Source organism: Barbus barbus (genome assembly GCF_936440315.1).
Source record: "Barbus barbus genome assembly, chromosome: 35".
NCBI lineage: Eukaryota > Metazoa > Chordata > Actinopteri > Cypriniformes > Cyprinidae > Barbus > Barbus barbus.
This window is the reverse complement of record NC_136763.1, coordinates 24804625-24825989: the sequence shown is the minus strand read 5'-3', so window position 1 is coordinate 24825989 and position 21365 is coordinate 24804625. Positions and strand designations below refer to the sequence as shown.

The window sequence follows — 21365 nt, the reverse complement described above, 5'->3', positions numbered from 1 at the left end:
GGAAAGATGAATCTCAAAATCAAACAATCATTGTTGGAAAGGGTTCAAATACACAAAAATGCTGAAAAACCAAAGAATTTGTGGGACCTGAAGGATTTTTCTGAAGAACAGCAGGCGGTTTAACTGTTCAGGACAAACAAGGGACTCATGAACAACTATCACTAAACAAAAAAACACAGCTTTGGATCTGCAGGTAACAACACAGTATTAAGAATCAAGGGGATGTAAACTTTTGAACGGGGCCATTTTTATAAATTCAACTATTATTTTGTCTTGTGAACTATATGTAACCATCTTTTATGTGAAATATCTTATTCACGGCAGTACTAAATAAACAATAACATATATTTTGTATGATCCCTCTTATTTTAGTAAAATAATTAACATTTTGCAGATTCTGCAAGGGGGATGTAAATTTTGACTTCAACTGTACATGTACGTCCATTCAATTCATCTCAGCAGAACTTCTGCTGAGATGAATTGAACTTAATTGAACTTAAACACAGTATTAAGAATCAAGGGGATGTAAACTTTTGAACGGGGCCATTTTTATAAATTCAACTATTATTTTCTCTTGTGGACTATATGTAAACATCGTTTATGTGAAATATCTTATTGAGTTCAGTACTAAATAAACAATAGCATTTTGTATGATCCTTCTTATTTTGGTAAAATAACATTTAGCAGATTCTGAAAGGTGTATATAAAGTTTTGACAACTGTATGTATATTATATAAATATAATCTGGGAATTTGATGGTGTAAGCTCAGTAAACATGGTGCTTGTTATGAAACCCTGCTGAAAAAAACAATAGAACCCTGCCCAAAACACAATAGAAAATCTAATGGATTGAATGGTTATGATGGGAATTGTATTGGTTTTAATGGAAACTATAATGGTGTCTACTGGTATGTGATGGATTCTATTGGAGGGATGTTAAATCCTATTGGGAAAATGCCCAAAACACACTACAAAAAGGAATTTTGTAATGGTTTTACTGGAAAAATCTAATGGTTGATAATGGTATTTTAATGGAAACCACTGGAATTTCTGTGATGGTTTCTATTGGGCTTCTATTGTTTTTTGTTTTTTTTAAGGCTGCGTCCACGTCACACTCGTGCGTCTCGTGAAGTTTCCAAGCTGCTCGCGCAGGATCTGTAGTTCGACATCAGCTCATGGCGGGTTCTGCTTCTCCGAGGACTGCGTGTTAATTACAGTAAGATCACAACAGTGTGTGAGATTTTGTGTTTAAGTTGTGCAGCGATGGGTTGAATCAAAATCCATTGGGTTGCGTTTGTTTTTATATGTGACACGTGACTATTTTTTATTTAGTTTGCTTGCTGTTTACAAACGATTCGATCATTTTCTAATTTAATACGGGTGCTAATTATTTGATTGCCATATCAATAATGGTGCATTTGTGTTTATTACATGATTTAACCATTCCTTGTTTATAGAAGCATATGTTTGACGTCTCTCTTTGATTGCAAACTACTGCACATGTGGCATAATTATATTGCTTATCAAACTGCAGCTTTTTATAACAAATGCACGTTAACTTGTTTAACTAGTCAAGGAGATATAACTCAAAGCTACTAGAACCTCCTCGGTTTTTAAAACCATGACGAGTGCAATGAAACCAAAAACAGATTTAATTAATTTCCCCCAACTAAATGACACTTGAGGGTTTGTTAAACGCACAGTTCTAGAAAGATTCACTGTAATATTTCCAAACAACTGGTTGGACTTTTTTTCTCAGTAAAGTGTAACTTATTTGTAAAATGAAGTATTCGACTGCATCCTAACTTTGCACCACAGTTACAGAAATGTGGCAAACCTTGAATGAACAGTTTATTACAGCATTACACCATGTTCCATCATTTTAATCCATTGTAAAACAGCCTAATAATAGTCTAACAGTTGGCTTTAATTTTGATGGTCCTAAAGCAATAAGCTGAACTAAAGTCAGTAGGATTTGTTATTGGTCCTTTTAATGAAAAGCCTGAGAAGATTAGTTGGTCCTAACAGCAAGGTTAATGTTTACTGTACACAAGAACAGCATGGACCAAAGCAAGTGCGTTATCCTTTATGACGTAATCATGTCAGTCCAAATATTTGAGCAACAGTTGCTCATTTCAAACCCTTAACCATTCTTTGGTTACATGACTGTTTGGTGGCTTGTTTACAAGGCTCTAGTTTTATTTCCTATGCAGGAGTCTTTCTGCTTAATCCTGCTGCCCCTCTTCTTATCATGTGCAAATACATGTTAATTACAGGCCATAAACCGTTTTAAAACCAGTAGCAGCTCATGCAGTGCATGTATCGCTGATATCAAGCTAATAGACGCAATCTTAAGTGAGGTCTGGGCTGATATGTAATGTTGGAGTCAGTAAATGGATGTTATGATGTTTATTGGGCATAAATCATTTTGAGGCGCAGTGAGATATACAAAGTTTTAAGAGACTAAAGTTTGAATTCTCTTCTTTTTGCTCATTTTAGGACCAAATGGCATTTAGGACTTTTTTTATTTTTTGGTCATTACCCAGCAGGCTTACATGTGGTTGCAGTGATAAGACAAATGTTTCATGATGAGTCATGATGGTGGTTAGTCTGAAAAGATCCATGCAGTATATTTTAAATTCACTAGATGTCTCATATTTAATACATTGCTCTTAAACTGAAAGTGAAAAAACAAAGAAACATGCAATAAAACAAAGATCCTGTGTACCTTGTACCCTGTGTTTTGTTAGTTTTATTTGGTATTTCTCAATGCAAAAGACTTCGTTATTGACTTTGACATATTAAACCTTTTTTTTTTGATGACTTTTTTTTTTTTTGTCCCATTGTTTAGATGACTGTTTGCACAAAATTCATATCATTTAATTATATATCTTTATTTTTTAACTAAGATGAATACTTCGAGCAGTGCTTGCTTGTTGAATTTTCCATGCATGATAACAAGGCTGTGAGGGCTAGACTTACAGACAATGGTACGCTTTGTATAAAGGTCCTAGATCAGAAGTAATTCTCAAAACTGTTTTATGTCATTTTTGTTTAGTAAAAGTCTTCAGGAAAAATATTTCTGAACATCTGGCAACAATGCAACACATTGAACAGGCTATACTTTTATTGAAAATAGTGAAGAAGTCCTCAGATGCCACGTTCTTTACAGCAGCATCTAGTAGAAATGACGTTGTGCAAAAAGCTGCTGACTGAATGAACTGCATGTGTACTGGAGTGAAGTTTACGCCAAATACATAAACCACGTGAAGGTGGTTTTTAAAAAAAAAGAAGGGTTTTTATTGTATTTTGTAAATGAACTATAATAAATGAAACATTGTAAATGATATATTAACATAAGTTAATAATCCACCACCTGCACGTGACGTCATTAACAACAGTCTTGTATTGTTTAACTAGCTAGGTTTAAACGATGGAGCTGCCACCATGTTACTAGGGTTTCAGGATACTGTCACAGCTCGCTTTCTAATGATGCATAGTGCTGTGTAGTGAATCAGCGAGTTGCAACGTTGTCAGAGATGTTTCTAGCCTTTCATCAGTACTGGTGCCCAGAGCAGTTGGTCCCCTGAGCTAGCACTGAAAACCACTGACCTACAGCATGTGTCTTGAGACACATATTTTAAAAGGTTAACTTCTTTTAACCTGACACAGCAGAAAATGTGAGACATGAGCGCAGTGGCCAGAGACATCCGTTTAGTGCAGGTTTGCATAGAGAACAGTGGAAAAACTGTGCTTCTGAATTCCGAGTGTTAATTTAATATACATGTATTATCCTAGCCAGCTAGTGAAAATGAAACGTCCAAACTGCACTTGAAATCATAGAATATGTAAACAATTTGATTTATGCACTAAATCCAGCAGAAGCCATTGGATTCCCACTCAACTCGTATATCATTAGAATCACAAACCCTACAAAGAAGTATAGAAGGGTTGAAAGAAACTTTCACATTTTCTTATTTGTTAACAACTTATTAAATTGTCTTCCTGAAACAGCAGTAGCAAACAAAATACAACTGTGCAAATTCAGAACTCACCCCAACCCACAGTAAAATAATTTTCACATGGATTTCAGAAAAGATGACACAACATCAATCGCTGAATGACACAAACTTATAGTTTCCACACTAGATCCATGCACATGAGAAGTTGAGAGTCCCATCGAGACAATGTCCAACAAACACACAGTCCAGGTCCGTCCATTGTGTGAGGAGGACTCCAACGGTTGACTAGCAATTTTTTGCTGCTGTGAGAGCAGCTAACACTAAACATCTTTGTTGGACGGACAAGGTGAAGTCCCAAAAGTCATTCATGAAAAAATGGCACGGAGTCAAACATATCTCAGTACCCAACAAATATAACAGGTCCTGTGAGAGCTGAGACCAAAAAGATGAGCGAGAAGGGCACTCCCAAAAAAAAAACAATGCGAAAACGTGCCTAAAGATCCGTAATATGACTGATTCATATTCAGAAAAAAAACAAAAAAACTTTGTGATTCCTTTGGTCCAGATCTATCTAGGATATGCGACATTACAGAATTCATATCTGCATCCAATACAATTTCAAAATCTGAAAATTTCAAGAGAGAGGTTGACAAAACAGAGAAAAAAGTAGGGTCAGGAGTACAAGGGGCATAAACTGAGAGAAATACAATATTCCTATTCTCCACTATTGTTTTATGTGTTATTCTACTGTCTGTATCACAACCTTTGTCTAAAATAGTCATATTTAAGGACACCCTTGGTTTTAGTATCCAAAGATGAGAGATACCACTTCATAAAACTTATTATTACACCTGTGTATATCCTCCTCTTTCAAATGGGATTCTTGAACTAACACTATATCAGTCTTTCTTCTTCGCAAAAAATCCAGAAACCTGTATGTTTGTGAGGGCCATTTAGGCCATTAATATTACAACTCAGAATATTATGGTCAGTCATAGGTATCGAACATAATTACTGCATAATAAGACAAAATACAAGTTTGAGAATAAAACCAGTTGAGTCTACCATTAAACCACCCCCACCCTTCCCATCACTATTAAAAAAAATATATAAATGCATTCCCATGAACTATGGCAGATCAAACCAAGAACAAACCTTGATCTGCCAGCACCCCTTAATATGGTCCGTGGCGTCAACCAATACCTGCACATTACTGACGCACCAACATTGGCCCCATAGTCACGTATTGACTAGGTAGGGTCTATTTAAAAAAAAAAAAAAAATATATATATATATATATATATATATATATATATATGTATATATATATATATATATATGTATATGTGTGTATATATGTGTATATATATGTATAATTTAAAAAAAAAAAAAAGGGAGAGAGAAGGAATACAACTAGAAACATAAATAAAATAACATCATAATCAGTAAAAAAAATACTCTATGCACAATGAATCAAAAAGCAGCTCATAAGCAACTCAAAACATTATTTTATCCATTGTATAGCATTTGACTGGATTCACTCTAGTGTCAAACTCACTCTAGTGGATTCACTCTAGTGTCAAACTCAGTTCCTGAAGGGCCACAGCCCTGCAGAGTTTAGCTCCAACCCTAATTAAACACACCTGATCCAGCTAATCAAGTCCTTCAGGCTCAATTGAAAACCACATGGTTTGTGAGTTGGAGCAGGGTTGGAACTAAACTCTGCAGGGATGACCCCTGCTTTAGACTGTCATTGTACTTTGACATTGTGTTGTTCTTTGTCTCTTTTCCCAGAAAGAGCAATGCAGCACCTAAAGCATTGCCAAGGTCTTGCTCAGGTCTTCCTTATCAGGAGTCAAAGGTAATTCTGCCATTTCATAAACCTTTGTTCCTTATCATTTAAGCATTTCCAAATAAGACACATGAAAGTTCATCTTTCACTTAGTCTGAATCCCCCACATTGCACCTTGATTAAATGATTTGCTTGATGTGAATGATTGAAGAGACATGGCCAGATTCTGTGAAATGCTCCTAAGAAACTTGAACATGTTTGTTATAATGAAATTCTTGCTTAAACGTCTCAGTTCCAGACTTTCAAAGAGCGTTATCCCATCACTGTCCGTGTGGGATGGTCATCTCTCTTGTCGCTGGAGGAGCACTGGTGGACATGGAAGACAGAAATATTTTACTGACAGGCTGCCGAAGTTTAGATTCGCTCTGGCAGGGCTTCTGGCAGGTACTGGAGCCGTTTTAGCCTATAAGCTCCACCAAGACAAGGTGAGACACCTGATATGTTGATTCCTAAATATGAAAAATCTCTAAAGGTATAACCAGGGGAAGATATCTACAACAGTGGGTGCATATAAATCTACTAAAAATAACAACAATGCCACACAACCAATGAAAATAACCTTAGGGTTGATTAATTTGTTGAAAATGCACAAAAGTCACAAAAAGCATTGCTTTGACATACTTTGTGTTTCAAACACATTTGGAAACAGTGCTTTTGTTGCTAAAGGCTTGTCATGTTTTTCTCAGGAATCACAGCAAATTAAAAACTAACAAAGACCTTTGTGCACATCGTCATCACTTTAGAATGAAGGTGAAGATTAATCATGTTTTGCAAATAAATTACTTTTTTTGCACACCAAAAAAAAAACTAAAAAAAACTTTAATAACAACATAAGTGAACTTTAAGAAACATATTCAAATGCCATGACCCCTTTAAATTTTGTGTGCAAGGATGTCAAAACAATCAAACCCTGTCAATTATTACTGAAGTCTTACAATATCATTCAGTTTGACATAAAAGAACATTGATGCCTCACAGTCTGTAAGATCTCACTGGGCTCATATCATACAATCTGACAAGCAACAGTTGTAAAGGACATAAAAATTGCAGTGTGCCTAGTGCTTTATACGGTGGCCGAGAGTGTTCAACGCGCTGCAACTTCAGAAAACACATGTAAATTTGTTTGTGTTGTGAGCATTTGCAGCACGTGTGTTGTCAAATTGAAGTTGTTTTCTTAATTTGCAGGTGTTTTTTCTATTTGCAGCGCGTTGAGCTCTCTCGGCCATCGTAGCTTTAGTTGTCATTGAGCAATCTTTTTTTTATTGTCTATTTTTGTTCAGGTTCAGTGGGCTGCTACCTCAGCACAGTTACGGGTAACGCAGACTTCAGATCTTCCCGTTTACACCCTAGAAGAAGTCACAAAGCATTGTTCCCTTGACAGTGGTGTGTGGGTCACCTATAAAGGAGGAGTCTACGATATCACAGAATTTGTGTCCATGCACCCTGGCGGCGACAAAATACTTCTGGCTGCAGGTGGATCTCTGGAACCGTTCTGGGCTTTATATGCCGTTCATCAGCAAGACCATGTCCTAGAACTCCTCTCGGAGTATAAAATCGGTGTTCTTAATCCAGAGAGTTACAAGAAGCAAGAGAGTGCCAACCCTTTAGACCCTTACTCTGCTGAGCCAACACGTCACCCTGCTCTTCAGATTAACAGTCTGAAACCTTTCAACGCCGAACCACCTGCATCTATACTTTCGGATAATTATATCACCCCTTCAGTCATATTTTTTAAGCGTAATCATCTTCCAGTGCCCTGGTTGGATCCCGAAGCTTACAGGTTGGAGATCGAGGGTCTCCGTGGTGGAGTGGTATCACTTAGTCTAAGTGAGCTAAAGTCTCGTTTTCCAAAACACACCATTACAGCGACGCTTCAGTGTGCCGGAAACCGTCGTTCTGAGATGAACGAAGTCAAGCAAGTCAAAGGACTCAATTGGGGCATCGCCGCGATAAGCAACGCTACATGGTCAGGTGCACGTCTGCGGGATGTACTGTTGTCCTATGGCTTTGGACCAGAGGTTGCAGCAAAAGCGAAACATGTCCAGTTTGAAGGGTTAGACAGGGACGTGACTGGTACAGCATATGGTGCATCTATTCCACTGAGCAAGGCTGTGAGCGAAGAAGGTGACGTTCTCCTCGCGTATGAGATGAACGGCGAGGACCTCCCACCTGACCATGGCTACCCTGTCCGTGTAGTTGTACCTGGAGTTGTTGGAGCCCGCAATGTCAAATGGTTGGGGAAAATTGTTGTAAGTGACGAAGAAAGCAAGAGCCACTGGCAGCAGAATGATTACAAAGGCTTTTCTCCAGGCACTGACTGGGACACTGTGGATTTTAAATCAGCACCAGCCATCCAGGAGCTCCCCATACAGTCAGCCATCACTCACCCAGCAGAGGGAACCTCAGTAGACCTCAGTGATCGGGAGGTGACTGTGAAAGGCTATGCGTGGAGTGGGGGAGGAAGAGAGGTTGTGAGAGTGGACGTCTCGGTAGATGGAGGGAAAACGTGGCATGTAGCCAAACTTCGCACCAGTGATCAAGGACAGCACCCTGCTCCTCCTCCTCCACCTGGAAGAGCCTGGGCTTGGAAGCTGTGGGAGATAGACGTTCCGATTCCTCAAAGGGCTCAGGAGCTGGAGATTGTGTGCAAAGCAGTGGACAGTAGTTACAACATGCAGCCAGACACTGTTGCTCCAATCTGGAACTTACGAGGAGTGCTTAGTAATGCGTGGCATCGAGTAAAGGTAAAAGTGAGCTAGGATTTCAAATACCAAAAATGAACGTTATATGTGAATGTAAGATGCATATAAACAAATTATTGGAATTTTCTTTGGTGCACGTTGGGTTGTAGCTTTGCAGCTGTTTTGAGCTTGTGGGTTCTTGAAAGTGCTTGAAATTTAGATTTTTCTTGCATAACTGGCTTGATGGATAATTCCTGGTGTTCAAGACCAGGATACTTGGTCAAAACTGACTGTACCAAAAAAAGTCATCAATTGTCATTCATTCCCAGGAGAAAAAAAAGTCCACTTCCATAATGTCCTTAAATTTCACACTCTAATTTTGTACTTGATATACAAAAACAAAATTATTCTCTATTACTTAAGATAATCTTAAGAACATCAAAGTGTACTCAAATGTGCTATTTTGGGACACCATGAATATGAATAAAGAATTTTTTTGTATATCAAGTACAAAATTAGTGCGTGAAAATAGAGCACTTTTAAGTACATTACGGAAATGCACTTTTTTTCTCCTGGGTTGCTATCATGAAATCGTATATATGTAAACCACTTGGTTCATAATTGCATCAACATAGGCTTGTAATGATGAAGGCCTGCATTTCCACTAACAGCTGATTATGTTACATAAACTGCCTACAAATAAGGTCTGTTTAAGAATCATATTCTTATTTTTTTATATATATATACTTTTTTTTTTCACTAAAATTATTCAACCCCCAGAGCATGTATAGCAATTGACAAATGTAAGCTTTTCTGAAGTTTATATGTTTAATGACATACTGAAAGTGATCAATATGTAATGTAACATCAATATGTAATTTTTTTTTTTTCCCTTAATGCAGCTTTGTTTGAATTATTTAGCCCCTGTTTTAACATTCCTGTTCTTTACATCACTTACTGGTGGGCTGGTATTGCAAGGTGTATATTCATATTAAAACAAATAAAAATTTTGTGACCTATTGCAACACTTACTGAGCTTCAACTGTGACACACATAAGATTATCCCATGAATGTGCTGAAGTTGAGTTGCAAATATGGCCCTACATGTGGGAATTTATGTCATCGGTCACATGGTCAAGAGGACATCTTAATCCTAGATTTGATTCCTAGCTCCTAGAACATATTTTACATTTACATTTAGTCACTTAGCAGACCCTTTTATCCAAAGCAACTTGAGGACAATAGAAGCAATCAAAATCAACAAAAGAGCAATGATATGCAAGTGCTATAACAAGTCTCAGTTAACTTAACGCAGTACACGTAGTTAGGTTTTTTATTCTTTTTAATTATATAATAAAAAGAAAACAGAATATAAAAAAATTAGTGCAAGCGAGTGTTGGAGGCTTTTTTTGCTTTTGCTAATTGTATAATAAAAAAGAAAACGGATAGAATACAAAAAGATTAGAAAAGCTAATGTTAGTATATATATTAGAATAGAGAGAGCTAGAGTTAGAGGGTCAAACAAAGATGGAAGAGATGTGTTTTTAGCCGATTCTTGACGATGGCTAAGGACTCAGCTGCTCAGATTGCGTTGGGCAGGTCATTCCACCAGGAGGGAACATTTAATGATTGAAAGTGATTTTGTGCCTCTTTGGGATGGGATAATGTGTCGTTCACTTGCAGAACGCAAGCTTCTAGTGGCACATAAGTCTGAAGTAATGAATTTAGGTAAAGGGGTGCAGAGTCAGTGGTGGTTTTGTTGGCAAACATTAATGCCTTGAATTGTATGTGAGCAGCTATTGGTAGCCACTAGCCCGTGCAAATTAGAGGTGTGACTTGCATTCTTTTTGGCTCATTAAAAAATAATCTTGCTGCCGCATTCTGGATTAATTGTAAAGGTTTGATAGAACTGGCTGGAAGACCTGCCGAGAGAGCACTGCAATAGTCCAGCCTGGACAGAACAAGAGCTTGGACAAGGAATTGTGAAACGTGTTGGGAAAGAAAGGGTCTGATCTTCTTTGTTGAATAAAGCAAATCTGCAGGACCGGATAGTTTTAGCAATGTGGACTGAGAAAGTCAGCTGATCATCAATAATAACTCCAAGGTTTCTGGCTGTTTTTGAAGAATTTTTGGTTGATGTGCCCAACTGGATGTTGAAATAGTGATGAAACGATGGGTTTGGTGGAACCACAAGCAGTTCTGTCTTGGCAAGGTTGAGTTGAAGGTGATAGTTCTTCATCCAACAAGAAATGTCTTGTAGACCTGCTGAGATGCGAGCAGCTATCGTTGGATCATCAGGATGGAATGAGAGGTAGACTTGAGTGTCATCAGCATAGCAGTGATATGAAAAGCCATGTTTCTGAATGACAGAACCTAGTGATGCCATGTAAACAGAGAAGAGAAGTGGTCCAAGAACTGAGCCCTGAGACACCCCAGTAGCTGGATGTTACGACTTAGATACCTCACCTCTCCAAGATACCTTGAAGGACCTATCTGAGAGGTAAGACTCAAACTACTGGAGTGTGGTTCCTGAGATGCCCTTTACCATAGGGTTGACCGGAGGATCTGGTGGTTAACCATGTCAAAAAGTTTTAGCATTATATCAAGTAATTATATTTTTATACCATCAAGCTGGCTTTGATTTATTTATTTTAGTTTTTTTATACATAAGATGTGTAAAATGGTATTTAAAAAACCTGAATAATTCATAATTTAAATGTTAGAATGAAAGATAAAATAAAGTGAAACGAATGCAGAACCACATTGCACTGGCTTCAGTACCATGTTATTGGAGTAAACTGGACTAAAATTCAGAATACTACCATGCTATATCATGACAAATGTAGGTTGCCTATTATAAAATTACATTTTACAGTCCCACTTTTTAATACTGAATGTTGATTTATTTTTTAACCATTTAAATGTTACTATTTTAATGTTCAGAAGGTGTTGTAGGAGTATTATATTGTAAATCCGAACCTTAATACAATTTGTAATGTGAATGTAATTGATATTTTGTCAATCACTACTTAGAAGTAAACACTCAAATGTGTTAAATGAATTTTGTCCTATTCGTTTGTGATATTAATTTTACAATATGGTATACTTCATAATACTCAAAGAAGAAAATGATCTAGACCAGGGGCGCGTCAAGTGATCCCAAGCGAGACTATGGGTGCTCCAGAGCGGGAACACAATGTCAAAAAACTGATTAAATAGATACATCTGTGACTATACCTTTTCAAGACTCAACCTAAGAGACATCTAGTGGTTGAGTTTTGAAAATGTAGTATAGTCACAGGTGTATCTATTTAATCAGTTCTCATTAAACACTAAATCTAATTGTCTTACACCCTGACGAAGGCCTGCTTGGGCTTATACGCATTGGTGTTTTTTAATATGTAGCTCTGTCTAATAAACGTTTTTGTACTTCGCTTGCTATGTGATTGCCTGGATGTGGATATTTTGTTTTGCAATGGAATCCACTTTGTTTTTTGATATGGTATACTTCATGTTAAATGTTTAACTGCAATATGTCATTAGGGGGAAAAGAAAATAGACATTCATATGTCTTTGAAGATGTGTGTGTGTATATATTGTGTGTATATAAAGTGAATGTTTTAATGGGGTGTCAGTGAAAGCATACGCAACTCGTGTCTTGAAATGATCAATTTATTGCAGACGTCAGTAAGGTCAGTGCATCATTTTATTTGATCTACATACTCTAATTGGAGGAATAACAAAATATGACTCGATCTCAGTTGACTGCAGCATTAAATATGTGATTGACATGATCTATAGAGCAAATGTTTACTACACATATTCTTTACGTCGCAATAGACAAACCGAATACTCACTTGACAAGTCACTTGTCACCTTTAAAGCCTAATTTCGTTTACATTTCTGACTAATGACGATGATTAATGACGCAAAGCTGTAACTGACCTGGAGAAGAAAAAATGATCTTAATACTCCTCTCCCTCCTCTTCTCCCTCTCCCTCGACTGAATCTACACCCACCTCCTCATAATCTTTCTCCAGGGCTGCCATGTCTTCTCTAGCCTCAGAGAACTCGCCCTCCTCCATACCCTCACCTACGTACCAGTGCACAAAGGCACGCTTAGCATACATCAGGTCAAACTTATGATCAAGCCTGGCCCAAGCCTCCGCAATAGCAGTAGTGTTGCTTAGCATGCACACAGCTCGCTGCACCTTCGCCAAATCACCTCCAGGTACAACAGTAGGGGGCTGGTAGTTGATACCGACTTTGAAACCAGTTGGACACCAGTCCACAAACTGGATGGAGCGCTTGGTCTTTATGGTGGCAATAGCAGCATTTACATCTTTAGGTACAACATCACCACGGTACAACAGACAGCAAGCCATGTACTTGCCGTGACGTGGGTCACATTTGACCATCTGATTAGACGGCTCAAAGCAAGCATTCGTGATCTCAGATACTGAGAGCTGCTCATGGTAAGCTTTCTCAGCAGAGATCACAGGAGCGTAAGTTGCTAAAGGAAAATGGATACGTGGATACGGCACCAAGTTGGTCTGAAACTCAGTTAAATCAACATTTAGAGCGCCGTCAAACCGTAGGGAGGCAGTAATGGAGGACACAATCTGGCTGATCAACCTGTTAAGGTTGGTGTAAGTGGGACGCTCGATATCAAGGTTTCTACGGCAGATGTCATAGATGGCCTCGTTGTCGACCATGAAAGCACAGTCTGAGTGCTCTAGGGTGGTGTGGGTGGTAAGAATGGAGTTGTAGGGCTCCACCACAGCAGTAGACACTTGTGGAGCTGGGTAGATAGAGAACTCGAGCTTGGACTTCTTTCCATAATCAACAGAAAGGCGCTCCATCAGTAAAGAGGTGAAACCAGAACCAGTTCCTCCTCCAAAGCTGTGGAACACCAAGAAACCCTGAAGTCCAGTGCACTGGTCAGCCTGGGAGGAGGGGGAATAAAGAGAAACAGTTATCAAGTCTATCATATTTAATATTGAGTTAAAACGTAAACTAGTGTTGAATGAAAACAGGCTGACTGCGATTACAAGGATGCCTTACCAGTTTGCGAATCCTGTCAAGAACCAGATCAATGATCTCTTTGCCAATAGTGTAATGGCCACGAGCGTAGTTGTTAGCTGCATCCTCCTTTCCGGTGATCAGCTGCTCAGGGTGGAAAAGCTGACGGTAAGTTCCGCTGCGAACCTCATCTGAACCACAAAAAAGAGGGTGGAGAGAATGAAAGCTGTGAAGCTCGTGGACTAACCATAAGAGACTGCTAATCAGGCAATTACTAACCAATCACAGTGGGCTCCAGATCTACAAACACTGCCCTGGGAACATGCTTGCCAGCTCCTGTCTCACTGAAAAAAGTGTTGAAGGAGTCATCCCCTCCACCAATAGTCTTATCACTGGGCATCTGTCCATCCGGCTGAATCCCATGCTCAAGACAGTAAAGTTCCCAGCAGGCATTGCCAATCTGGACACCGGCTTGACCCACATGAATGGAAATACACTCACGCTGTTGTGGAAAAGGAACATAAATGACTCTGTCATAAACATTTATCCTGAAAATTAGGATAATTACCAGTAATGAGATACAATGAAGCTTTATAAAAATTTAATTTTCAAATGATATATTTAATTACACACCACATTTCATTCAAATTCATATCAATTTTCTAACAAAACGTTATTAGGTAAACATTAAGTTGTGCTGTATAAAACTATACCAACACCATTTTCAGTTGTATAATTTTCCAAGCTAGGCAACAATGGCATCCAACGTGAAATGCCAGACGATATAAAATAGCTTGCACCACATGAATGGAAATACACTCGCGCTGCTGTAAAGAAAAACAACAGTTTTATTATATAATAGTTATTTGCAGCCTTATATAATTTTGACTTACTACTACGTTACTATAAGATAGAAATGTACATACTTTGCCAATGTAAATTGGGTGTTGCAACATGCCATTCTATGCTTTAGATATAAAACTGAATATGGCCAAAGAGGCAAGAGCAACCATGAATGCCACCTTCCGCCTCCTCTCCTATTTGGAAACCTCAAGCTCCACCCAGCTGTTCCCTATTTCATGCCTGGCAACATGGGTTTACTTAAAGAACTACAAGCCATTTTACCAAATTGCAGCACTATGTTTCAATCTACAGTCTATGCAATATAAATTCAATCCATACCAAGGCAGAGAACTCTATTTTCATTCTAGGTTTATACACAGTCATTTATTTGCTGATGGGGATAAAAGAAAACTGTTTCTAGTAAGCTACAGCATATGTTTCCTGGGTTTAGCTGGTCAGAGTAGATTATTTATTCAGAGTAGTGCATTTAATGAGATTATGACTGTCTGCATATGCTGCAGTGTGCATTCACTGCTATGCATTTGTTTAAATTTCACAAACGATTCAAGGAAGGATAGTTCTAAACAAAAGCAAACGTCTTTAGTCCAAACATATAATAAATACCTGTCCTGGTGAATTACAACCTCTGTTACTTAACAATGCAATGGATTTGACCGTCAAAAGATCTAATATATTTATAACGTAGCCTATTTGACCACAATTGTGGTCTACAATATTCAGCAGGAATATATCGAGCAGATGTCGTTTATTAAAGCGATGGCACAGGTGTAGTGTAACCTGCCTCGTCTATCCAATAATTATAATGCACACAGCATATGCTTTCTTTAAAATATAGCCTAAAATGTAATACAGCTAGTCAGCTACTCACCATTTTTGTATGCTTTGGAAGGATCTGGAAACAATATTTTGCTGTACTGCGTTACTGTTGTCGAGTCGATGTAGTAACTGCGCGCAATCCTCGAGTCGAAGCCTTTTATAGCGCGACAAAGCGTCAGGATATGTGACCTATTTCATGCATTCTGAACATAGACTACTCATTTCATTGCATCACAACACTTGTTTCATTCAGGCTATTTGCATGCCGTTGATTTATGAATAGCTAATCTCTGGGGATAATTATTACTTCGAAGAATTCCCAGCGCATTTTATGTAGGCTACACTTTAAAAATGAAATAAAACCGCTAGCTATGACATTGAGTCAGTCAGTTCAAGTTCTCTTTCAAAATCAGAGAGACTGATTTCACTTGGTGCTTGTTGAACAGTGTCTTGGTGGTCTGCAGCATTGTGACGTCATCTGCTGCAGCAGACGGGCGGTGGCCCTTCAGCCCGGTACCCTAGAAATATTGTCTAGGCAGCTTATTAGGTTTTAAAACACATTATGTTTGCATGGATCAGAATGATAAGATTGCATCAAAGCATCTAAAACGCGTCTATTGTTATTCATGTGTAACTATAATAGAAATGATTCCCAACAGTCTGTTCTGAATTTGTTATAAGAACTGTGTTCAGTAGGTTTACTGAAATTTACGGTCAAAACTAACACGAATGGCATAATGTTCAAATATCATTTTAAATTATTTTTAGGATAGAGGTTTGATTCAGTCTAATAAAATTACACGAATGCCACTTTGTGCGATGTTTGTAAATAGGCGAAATTTATTGCAACCATAAAATCTTTTTTTTCCACAAAAAGATGTAACTTTTAATCAATGATTTAACCTCAGTAAGACTGGCGTGAAATAAAACTATTTAGTTTGGAGTGTTTTGAGAAGATGTTTGGTTGCTCATGAGCCACTCCCTCCTGCAGCTTGCTGTCATAGCAACATCTCCATCTTCTCTGCAGTGAGATCAGCACATATCAGCGTCTGCAGCAGCTGGGAAAAAACACAAAATGGTGAGTGAATACTCTGTTCATTTTCTGCCTTATAATATTCATCTTATTTCGCTGTTTTGTGCTTTAATCAGAGGGTTTTGCACAGTTCTTGTAATCTATTGTTAGAAGAGGAGTCAGAGAAGCATGATGAGCTGTCTATTATTCATAAGACAATATTTCTGGCTCGAGAGCCTAAAAAGCTACAGCTAAATAGCTATGTTATATATTTTTCCAAAACTGATTTTGCAGTTCTTGAAATATAACGGTGTGACATTTGCATTGCAAGCTTATCTGGATAATTACCATCTGAAAATGTGCTGATATTTTATTTTTTATACAGTTATGAGTTTCATAATACAGCTTAGAAAGTTTTGCTAACAACGTTTTGTTGGTAAATGAATATTCCAATTCAATGTGTAGTGTAATCAAATATAAGCTGTCATAATAAAAAATAACATTTTATAAAGCTTCATTACTGGTAATTATCCTAATTCAGGATAATAAAAAAAAAAAGAATTAATTTCAGGATAAATGTTTATGACAGAGTCATTTATGTTCCTTTTCCACAACAGCGTGAGTGTATTTCCATTCATGTGGGTCAAGCCGGTGTCCAGATTGGCAATGCCTGCTGGGAACTTTACTGTCTTGAGCATGGGATTCAGCCGGATGGACAGATGCCCAGTGATAAGACTATTGGTGGAGGGGATGACTCCTTCAACACTTTTTTCAGTGAGACAGGAGCTGGCAAGCATGTTCCCAGGGCAGTGTTTGTAGATCTGGAGCCCACTGTGATTGGTTAGTAATTGCCTGATTAGCAGTCTCTTATGGTTAGTCCACGAGCTTCACAGCTTTCATTCTCTCCACCCTCTTTTTTGTGGTTCAGATGAGGTTCGCAGCGGAACTTACCGTCAGCTTTTCCACCCTGAGCAGCTGATCACCGGAAAGGAGGATGCAGCTAACAACTACGCTCGTGGCCATTACACTATTGGCAAAGAGATCATTGATCTGGTTCTTGACAGGATTCGCAAACTGGTAAGGCATCCTTGTAATCGCAGTCAGCCTGTTTTCATTCAACACTTGTTTACGTTTTAACTCGATATTAAATATGATAGACTTGATAACTGTTTCTCTTTATTCCCCCTCCTCCCAGGCTGACCAGTGCACTGGACTTCAGGGATTCTTGGTGTTCCACAGCTTTGGAGGAGGAACTGGTTCTGGTTTCACCTCTTTACTGATGGAGCGCCTTTCTGTTGATTATGGAAAGAAGTCCAAGCTCGAGTTCTCCATCTACCCAGCTCCACAAGTGTCTACTGCTGTGGTGGAGCCCTACAACTCCATTCTTACCACCCACACCACCCTAGAGCACTCAGACTGTGCTTTCATGGTCGACAACGAGGCCATCTATGACATCTGCCGTAGAAACCTTGATATCGAGCGTCCCACTTACACCAACCTTAACAGGTTGATAGGTCAGATTGTGTCCTCCATTACTGCCTCCCTACGGTTTGACGGCGCTCTAAATGTTGATTTAACTGAGTTTCAGACCAACTTGGTGCCATATCCACGTATCCATTTTCCTTTAGCAACTTACGCTCCTGTGATCTCTGCTGAGAAAGCTTACCATGAGCAGCTCTCAGTATCTGAGATCACGAATGCTTGCTTTGAGCCGTCTAATCAGATGGTCAAATGTGACCCACGTCACGGCAAGTACATGGCTTGCTGTCTGTTGTACCGTGGTGATGTTGTACCTAAAGATGTAAATGCTGCTATTGCCACCATAAAGACCAAGCGCTCCATCCAGTTTGTGGACTGGTGTCCAACTGGTTTCAAGGTCGGTATCAACTACCAGCCCCCTACCGTTGTACCTGGAGGTGATTTGGCGAAGGTGCAGCGAGCTGTGTGCATGCTAAGCAACACCACTGCTATTGCGGAGGCTTGGGCCAGGCTTGATCATAAGTTTGATCTGATGTATGCTAAGCGTGCCTTTGTGCACTGGTACGTAGGTGAGGGTATGGAGGAGGGAGAGTTCTCTGAGGCTAGAGAAGACATGGCAGCCCTGGAGAAAGATTATGAGGAGGTGGGTGTAGATTCAGTCGAGGGAGAGGGAGAAGAGGAGGGAGAGGAGTATTAGGTTTCCTTCATTGTCATTGTCCTTTTTTAGACCGAACAATTTCACAACCTTAAAAACTTACATAATGGTTTACCTATGGTGTTAGCTTGAATGTGTGTAATTTACTGACAAATATTACAACGAAAGCTAATTGTGGATGTTTTGTGTGCATTTTTTGGTTTTAAGAACTCAATAAAAACCTTAAAATGAACATTCATATGCTTTTGATCGCTTTTTTTTTTTTTTGTAAAGTTACTGTGCAAGTACGTGTATTGATTGATTGATTTATGTGGTACTGATGTAAAAGCACATCACTGACAGATATGACATTCTGTTACATTTGAAATATCAGTATATCATAAACATTCCTAATCCTCACATAATCCACGCATATGTTAAATATTTTTGTTGTGAACTTAAAGTGTCTCATAGATTTTACTTGGAAACGCCAATTAAATGTATCAGGTAGACAATTATTAACACTATGTAGAGACAATAAAAGAGATATTTAAAAAATCCCATCTTTTTGGCAAGACTAATTGCCTGAGAATCAATTATGATAATTGTTATATATACAGAATCCTTATTTTATGGATGCCAAGTATTTCTTTAGAAAATATGTCATGACTGAATTTAGACTATTGTGTCAGCGTTGATGACTTTATTGACTGAGCAAAGGGAAAAAATGGAAGCAATTTATGAATTATTGTAGCTCTGTATGTACTTCAGTCTGCAAAATAATTATTCATATTCTAATTTATTTGTAGAAAACATGTTGAGTAACAAGCATTATAAAATGTTTTCGCACATGTCAAATTCTCAAATTTAATAAATTAGAATAATGCACTCAGAACAAAAATGTATATTTAGAGGTACAACAGTTTGTCACTGGGGCACTACCCTCAAAAGGCCATCTTTGTACCTTATTTACCCCTAAAATTTATCACCTTAAGGGTACAAATTGCTAATTCATGGTATATACATGCATAAAATTAAATCATATACTTAAATAAAAGGGGTGTAACGGTACACAGATGTCACGGTTCGGTATGTACCTTGGTCCGGGGGTCACGGTTTGATGCGATTTCCGTACAATAAGAAAAAATAAAAAATATCTTACATTTTTTTCATTTATTTTGAACAGACATTAGTACAAATAAAAAAAATCCATCTAGAGGTGAAAATACTAAATATTATATTAAATTAGAATGTTATATATACGGTACAGGTACATAAAAAAAAATTAGAATATTGTGAAAAACTTAATTTTTTTGTAACATTTCAAAAAGTTAAACTTTCATATATATTTTACATTCATAACATGTAAAAGTTTTTTTGTTTTAATTTTGATGATTAGAGCTTACAGCTCAGGAAAGTCAAAATCCAGTATCTCAGTATATTAGAATATTTACATTTGAGTTTCATTAAATGACCATCCCTACAGTATAAATTCTGGGTGTCTCTTGTTCTTTGAAACCACAATAATTAAGAAGACTGCTGACTTGGCAATGGTCCAGAAGACAATCATTGACAGCCTCCACAAAGAGGGTAAGTCACAGAGGGTCATTACTGAAAGGTGTGGCTGTTCACAGAGTGCTGTATCAAAGCATATTAAATGCAAAGTTGACTGGAAGGAAGAAACTTGGTAGCAAAAGGTGCACAAGTAACAGGGATGACCGCAAGCTTGAGAATACTGTCAAGCAAAGCTGATTCAAACACTTGTGAGAGCTTCACAAGAAGTGGATTGAAGCTGGAGTCAGTGCATCAAGAGTCACCACGCTCTGACATCTTCAGGAAATGAGCTACCAAGCCACTTCTGAACCAGAGACAACGTCAGAAGCATCTTACCTGGGCTAAAGAGAAAAATAACTGGACTGTTGCTCAGGGGTCCAAAGTCCTCTTTTCAGATAAATTTAAATTTTGCTTTTCATTTGGAAATCAAGGTCTGGAGGAAGACTGGAGAGGCACAGAATCCAAGCTGCTTGAAGTCCAGTGTGAAGTGTCTGAAGTCAGTAATGATTTGGGTGCCGTGACGTCTGCTGGTGTTGGTTCATTATGTTTTATCAAGTCCAGAGTCAATGCAGCCGTCTACCAGGAGATTTTGGAGCACTTTATGCTTCCATCTGCTGACAAGCTTTATGGAGATGCTGATTTCCTTTTCCAGCAGGACTTTAGCACCTGCCCACAGTGCCAAAACCACTTCCAAGTGCTTTGCTGACCATGATATTATTTGATTGGCCAACCAACATGCCTGACCTGAACCCCATATGGAATCTATGGTATATTTTCAAGAGAAAGATGAGAAACAGTCTATCCAACAATCCAGACGAGCTGAAGGCTCATTAGTGCCTCATCAGTGCCATAGACTGATCGCTTCCATGCCACACCTCACTGATGCTGGAGTTTGTGCTAAACGAGCCCCGACCAAGTATTGAGGGCATAAATGAACATACTTTAAAGAACTTGAACTTTTCTGCTTTGCAAATCCTTTTTTTTTATTGATCTTATGAAATATTCAAATGTTTTGAGATACTTGATTTTGACTTTCATGAGCTGTAAGCTCTAATCATCAAAATTAAAACAAAAAAAACTTTTGAAATGTCTTACTTTACATGTAATGAATCTAGAATATATATGAAAGTTTCACTTTTTTAAATGTTACAAAAAAAATCAGTTTTTCACGATATTCAATTTTCTTTTAGATGTACCTGTGTGTGTATATATATATATATATATATATATATATAGTCTGCACTATATACATACAAGGAATAAATACTTGAATTATATTTGATTCAGTTTACAGATAAACAAGAGGAAAATACAATGCGACACGTAACGTAGCCTATATATGCTGAGTTTCATTTCATTTTTGTGACACGCTTAATTTGTTCACAGAAAGGAAACTCAAATGGCAGAAAGCGACATCCTACAGTTGTTTTCTTTATTTTACAAAGCGCAATGTTTTGTTTTCATTGTGAGTGTACACAACTAAAACTAG

General features: G+C 38.0%; 3 protein-coding genes across 4 annotated transcripts; 2 read left to right on the top strand and 1 right to left on the bottom strand.

Annotated features, from left to right (window-relative positions):
- The first annotated feature begins 1102 nt into the window (after positions 1–1102).
- Positions 1103–9917, top strand: LOC306855081 (sulfite oxidase-like). Its single transcript, XM_079393522.1, has 4 exons — positions 1103–1216; positions 5757–5823; positions 6047–6239; positions 7095–9917. Exons 2-4 carry the CDS (start codon positions 5765–5767, stop codon positions 8571–8573), a joined length of 1731 nt encoding a protein of 576 aa, XP_079249648.1. The 5' UTR covers positions 1103–1216; positions 5757–5764; the 3' UTR covers positions 8574–9917.
- Positions 9918–11921: 2004 nt separating this feature from the next.
- On the bottom strand, positions 11922–15617 carry LOC306855080 (tubulin alpha chain). 2 transcript variants are annotated; one of them, XM_079393520.1, is made up of 4 exons: positions 15250–15617; positions 13797–14019; positions 13560–13708; positions 11922–13441 (listed from the first exon to the last, which is right to left on the bottom strand). In XM_079393520.1, the coding sequence occupies exons 1-4, from the start codon at positions 15250–15252 to the stop codon at positions 12461–12463; spliced, it is 1356 nt and encodes a 451-aa protein (XP_079249646.1). In that variant the 5' UTR covers positions 15253–15617; the 3' UTR covers positions 11922–12460. The 2 variants fall into 2 exon arrangements, with proteins under 2 accessions (XP_079249646.1, XP_079249647.1); XM_079393521.1 differs by lacking the exon at positions 15250–15617 and adding an exon at positions 14237–14338.
- A 580-nt stretch (positions 15618–16197) lies between these two features.
- On the top strand, positions 16198–18873 carry LOC306855280 (tubulin alpha chain-like). Its single transcript, XM_079393850.1, has 4 exons — positions 16198–16275; positions 16827–17049; positions 17138–17286; positions 17405–18873. Exons 1-4 carry the CDS (start codon positions 16273–16275, stop codon positions 18383–18385), a joined length of 1356 nt encoding a protein of 451 aa, XP_079249976.1. The 5' UTR covers positions 16198–16272; the 3' UTR covers positions 18386–18873.
- Positions 18874–21365: the final 2492 nt, after the last annotated feature.

Bases quoted from the DNA above. Each gene is read 5' to 3' on its own strand.
- LOC306855080 (XM_079393520.1), bottom strand. The intron at 13,709-13,796 runs GTTAGTAATTGC...TTTGTGGTTCAG, and splicing joins TCTGGAGCCCACTGTGATTG to ATGAGGTTCGCAGCGGAACT. The intron at 13,442-13,559 runs GTAAGGCATCCT...CCCTCCTCCCAG, and splicing joins TTGACAGGATTCGCAAACTG to GCTGACCAGTGCACTGGACT.
- LOC306855280 (XM_079393850.1), top strand. The intron at 17,050-17,137 runs GTTAGTAATTGC...TTTGTGGTTCAG, and splicing joins TCTGGAGCCCACTGTGATTG to ATGAGGTTCGCAGCGGAACT. The intron at 17,287-17,404 runs GTAAGGCATCCT...CCCTCCTCCCAG, and splicing joins TTGACAGGATTCGCAAACTG to GCTGACCAGTGCACTGGACT.
- LOC306855081 (XM_079393522.1), top strand. From the start codon at position 5,765: ATGCAGCACCTAAAGCATTGCCAAGGTCTTGCTCAGGTCTTCCTTATC. The intron at 5,824-6,046 runs GTAATTCTGCCA...TAAACGTCTCAG, and splicing joins TTCCTTATCAGGAGTCAAAG to TTCCAGACTTTCAAAGAGCG. The intron at 6,240-7,094 runs GTGAGACACCTG...ATTTTTGTTCAG, and splicing joins ATAAGCTCCACCAAGACAAG to GTTCAGTGGGCTGCTACCTC.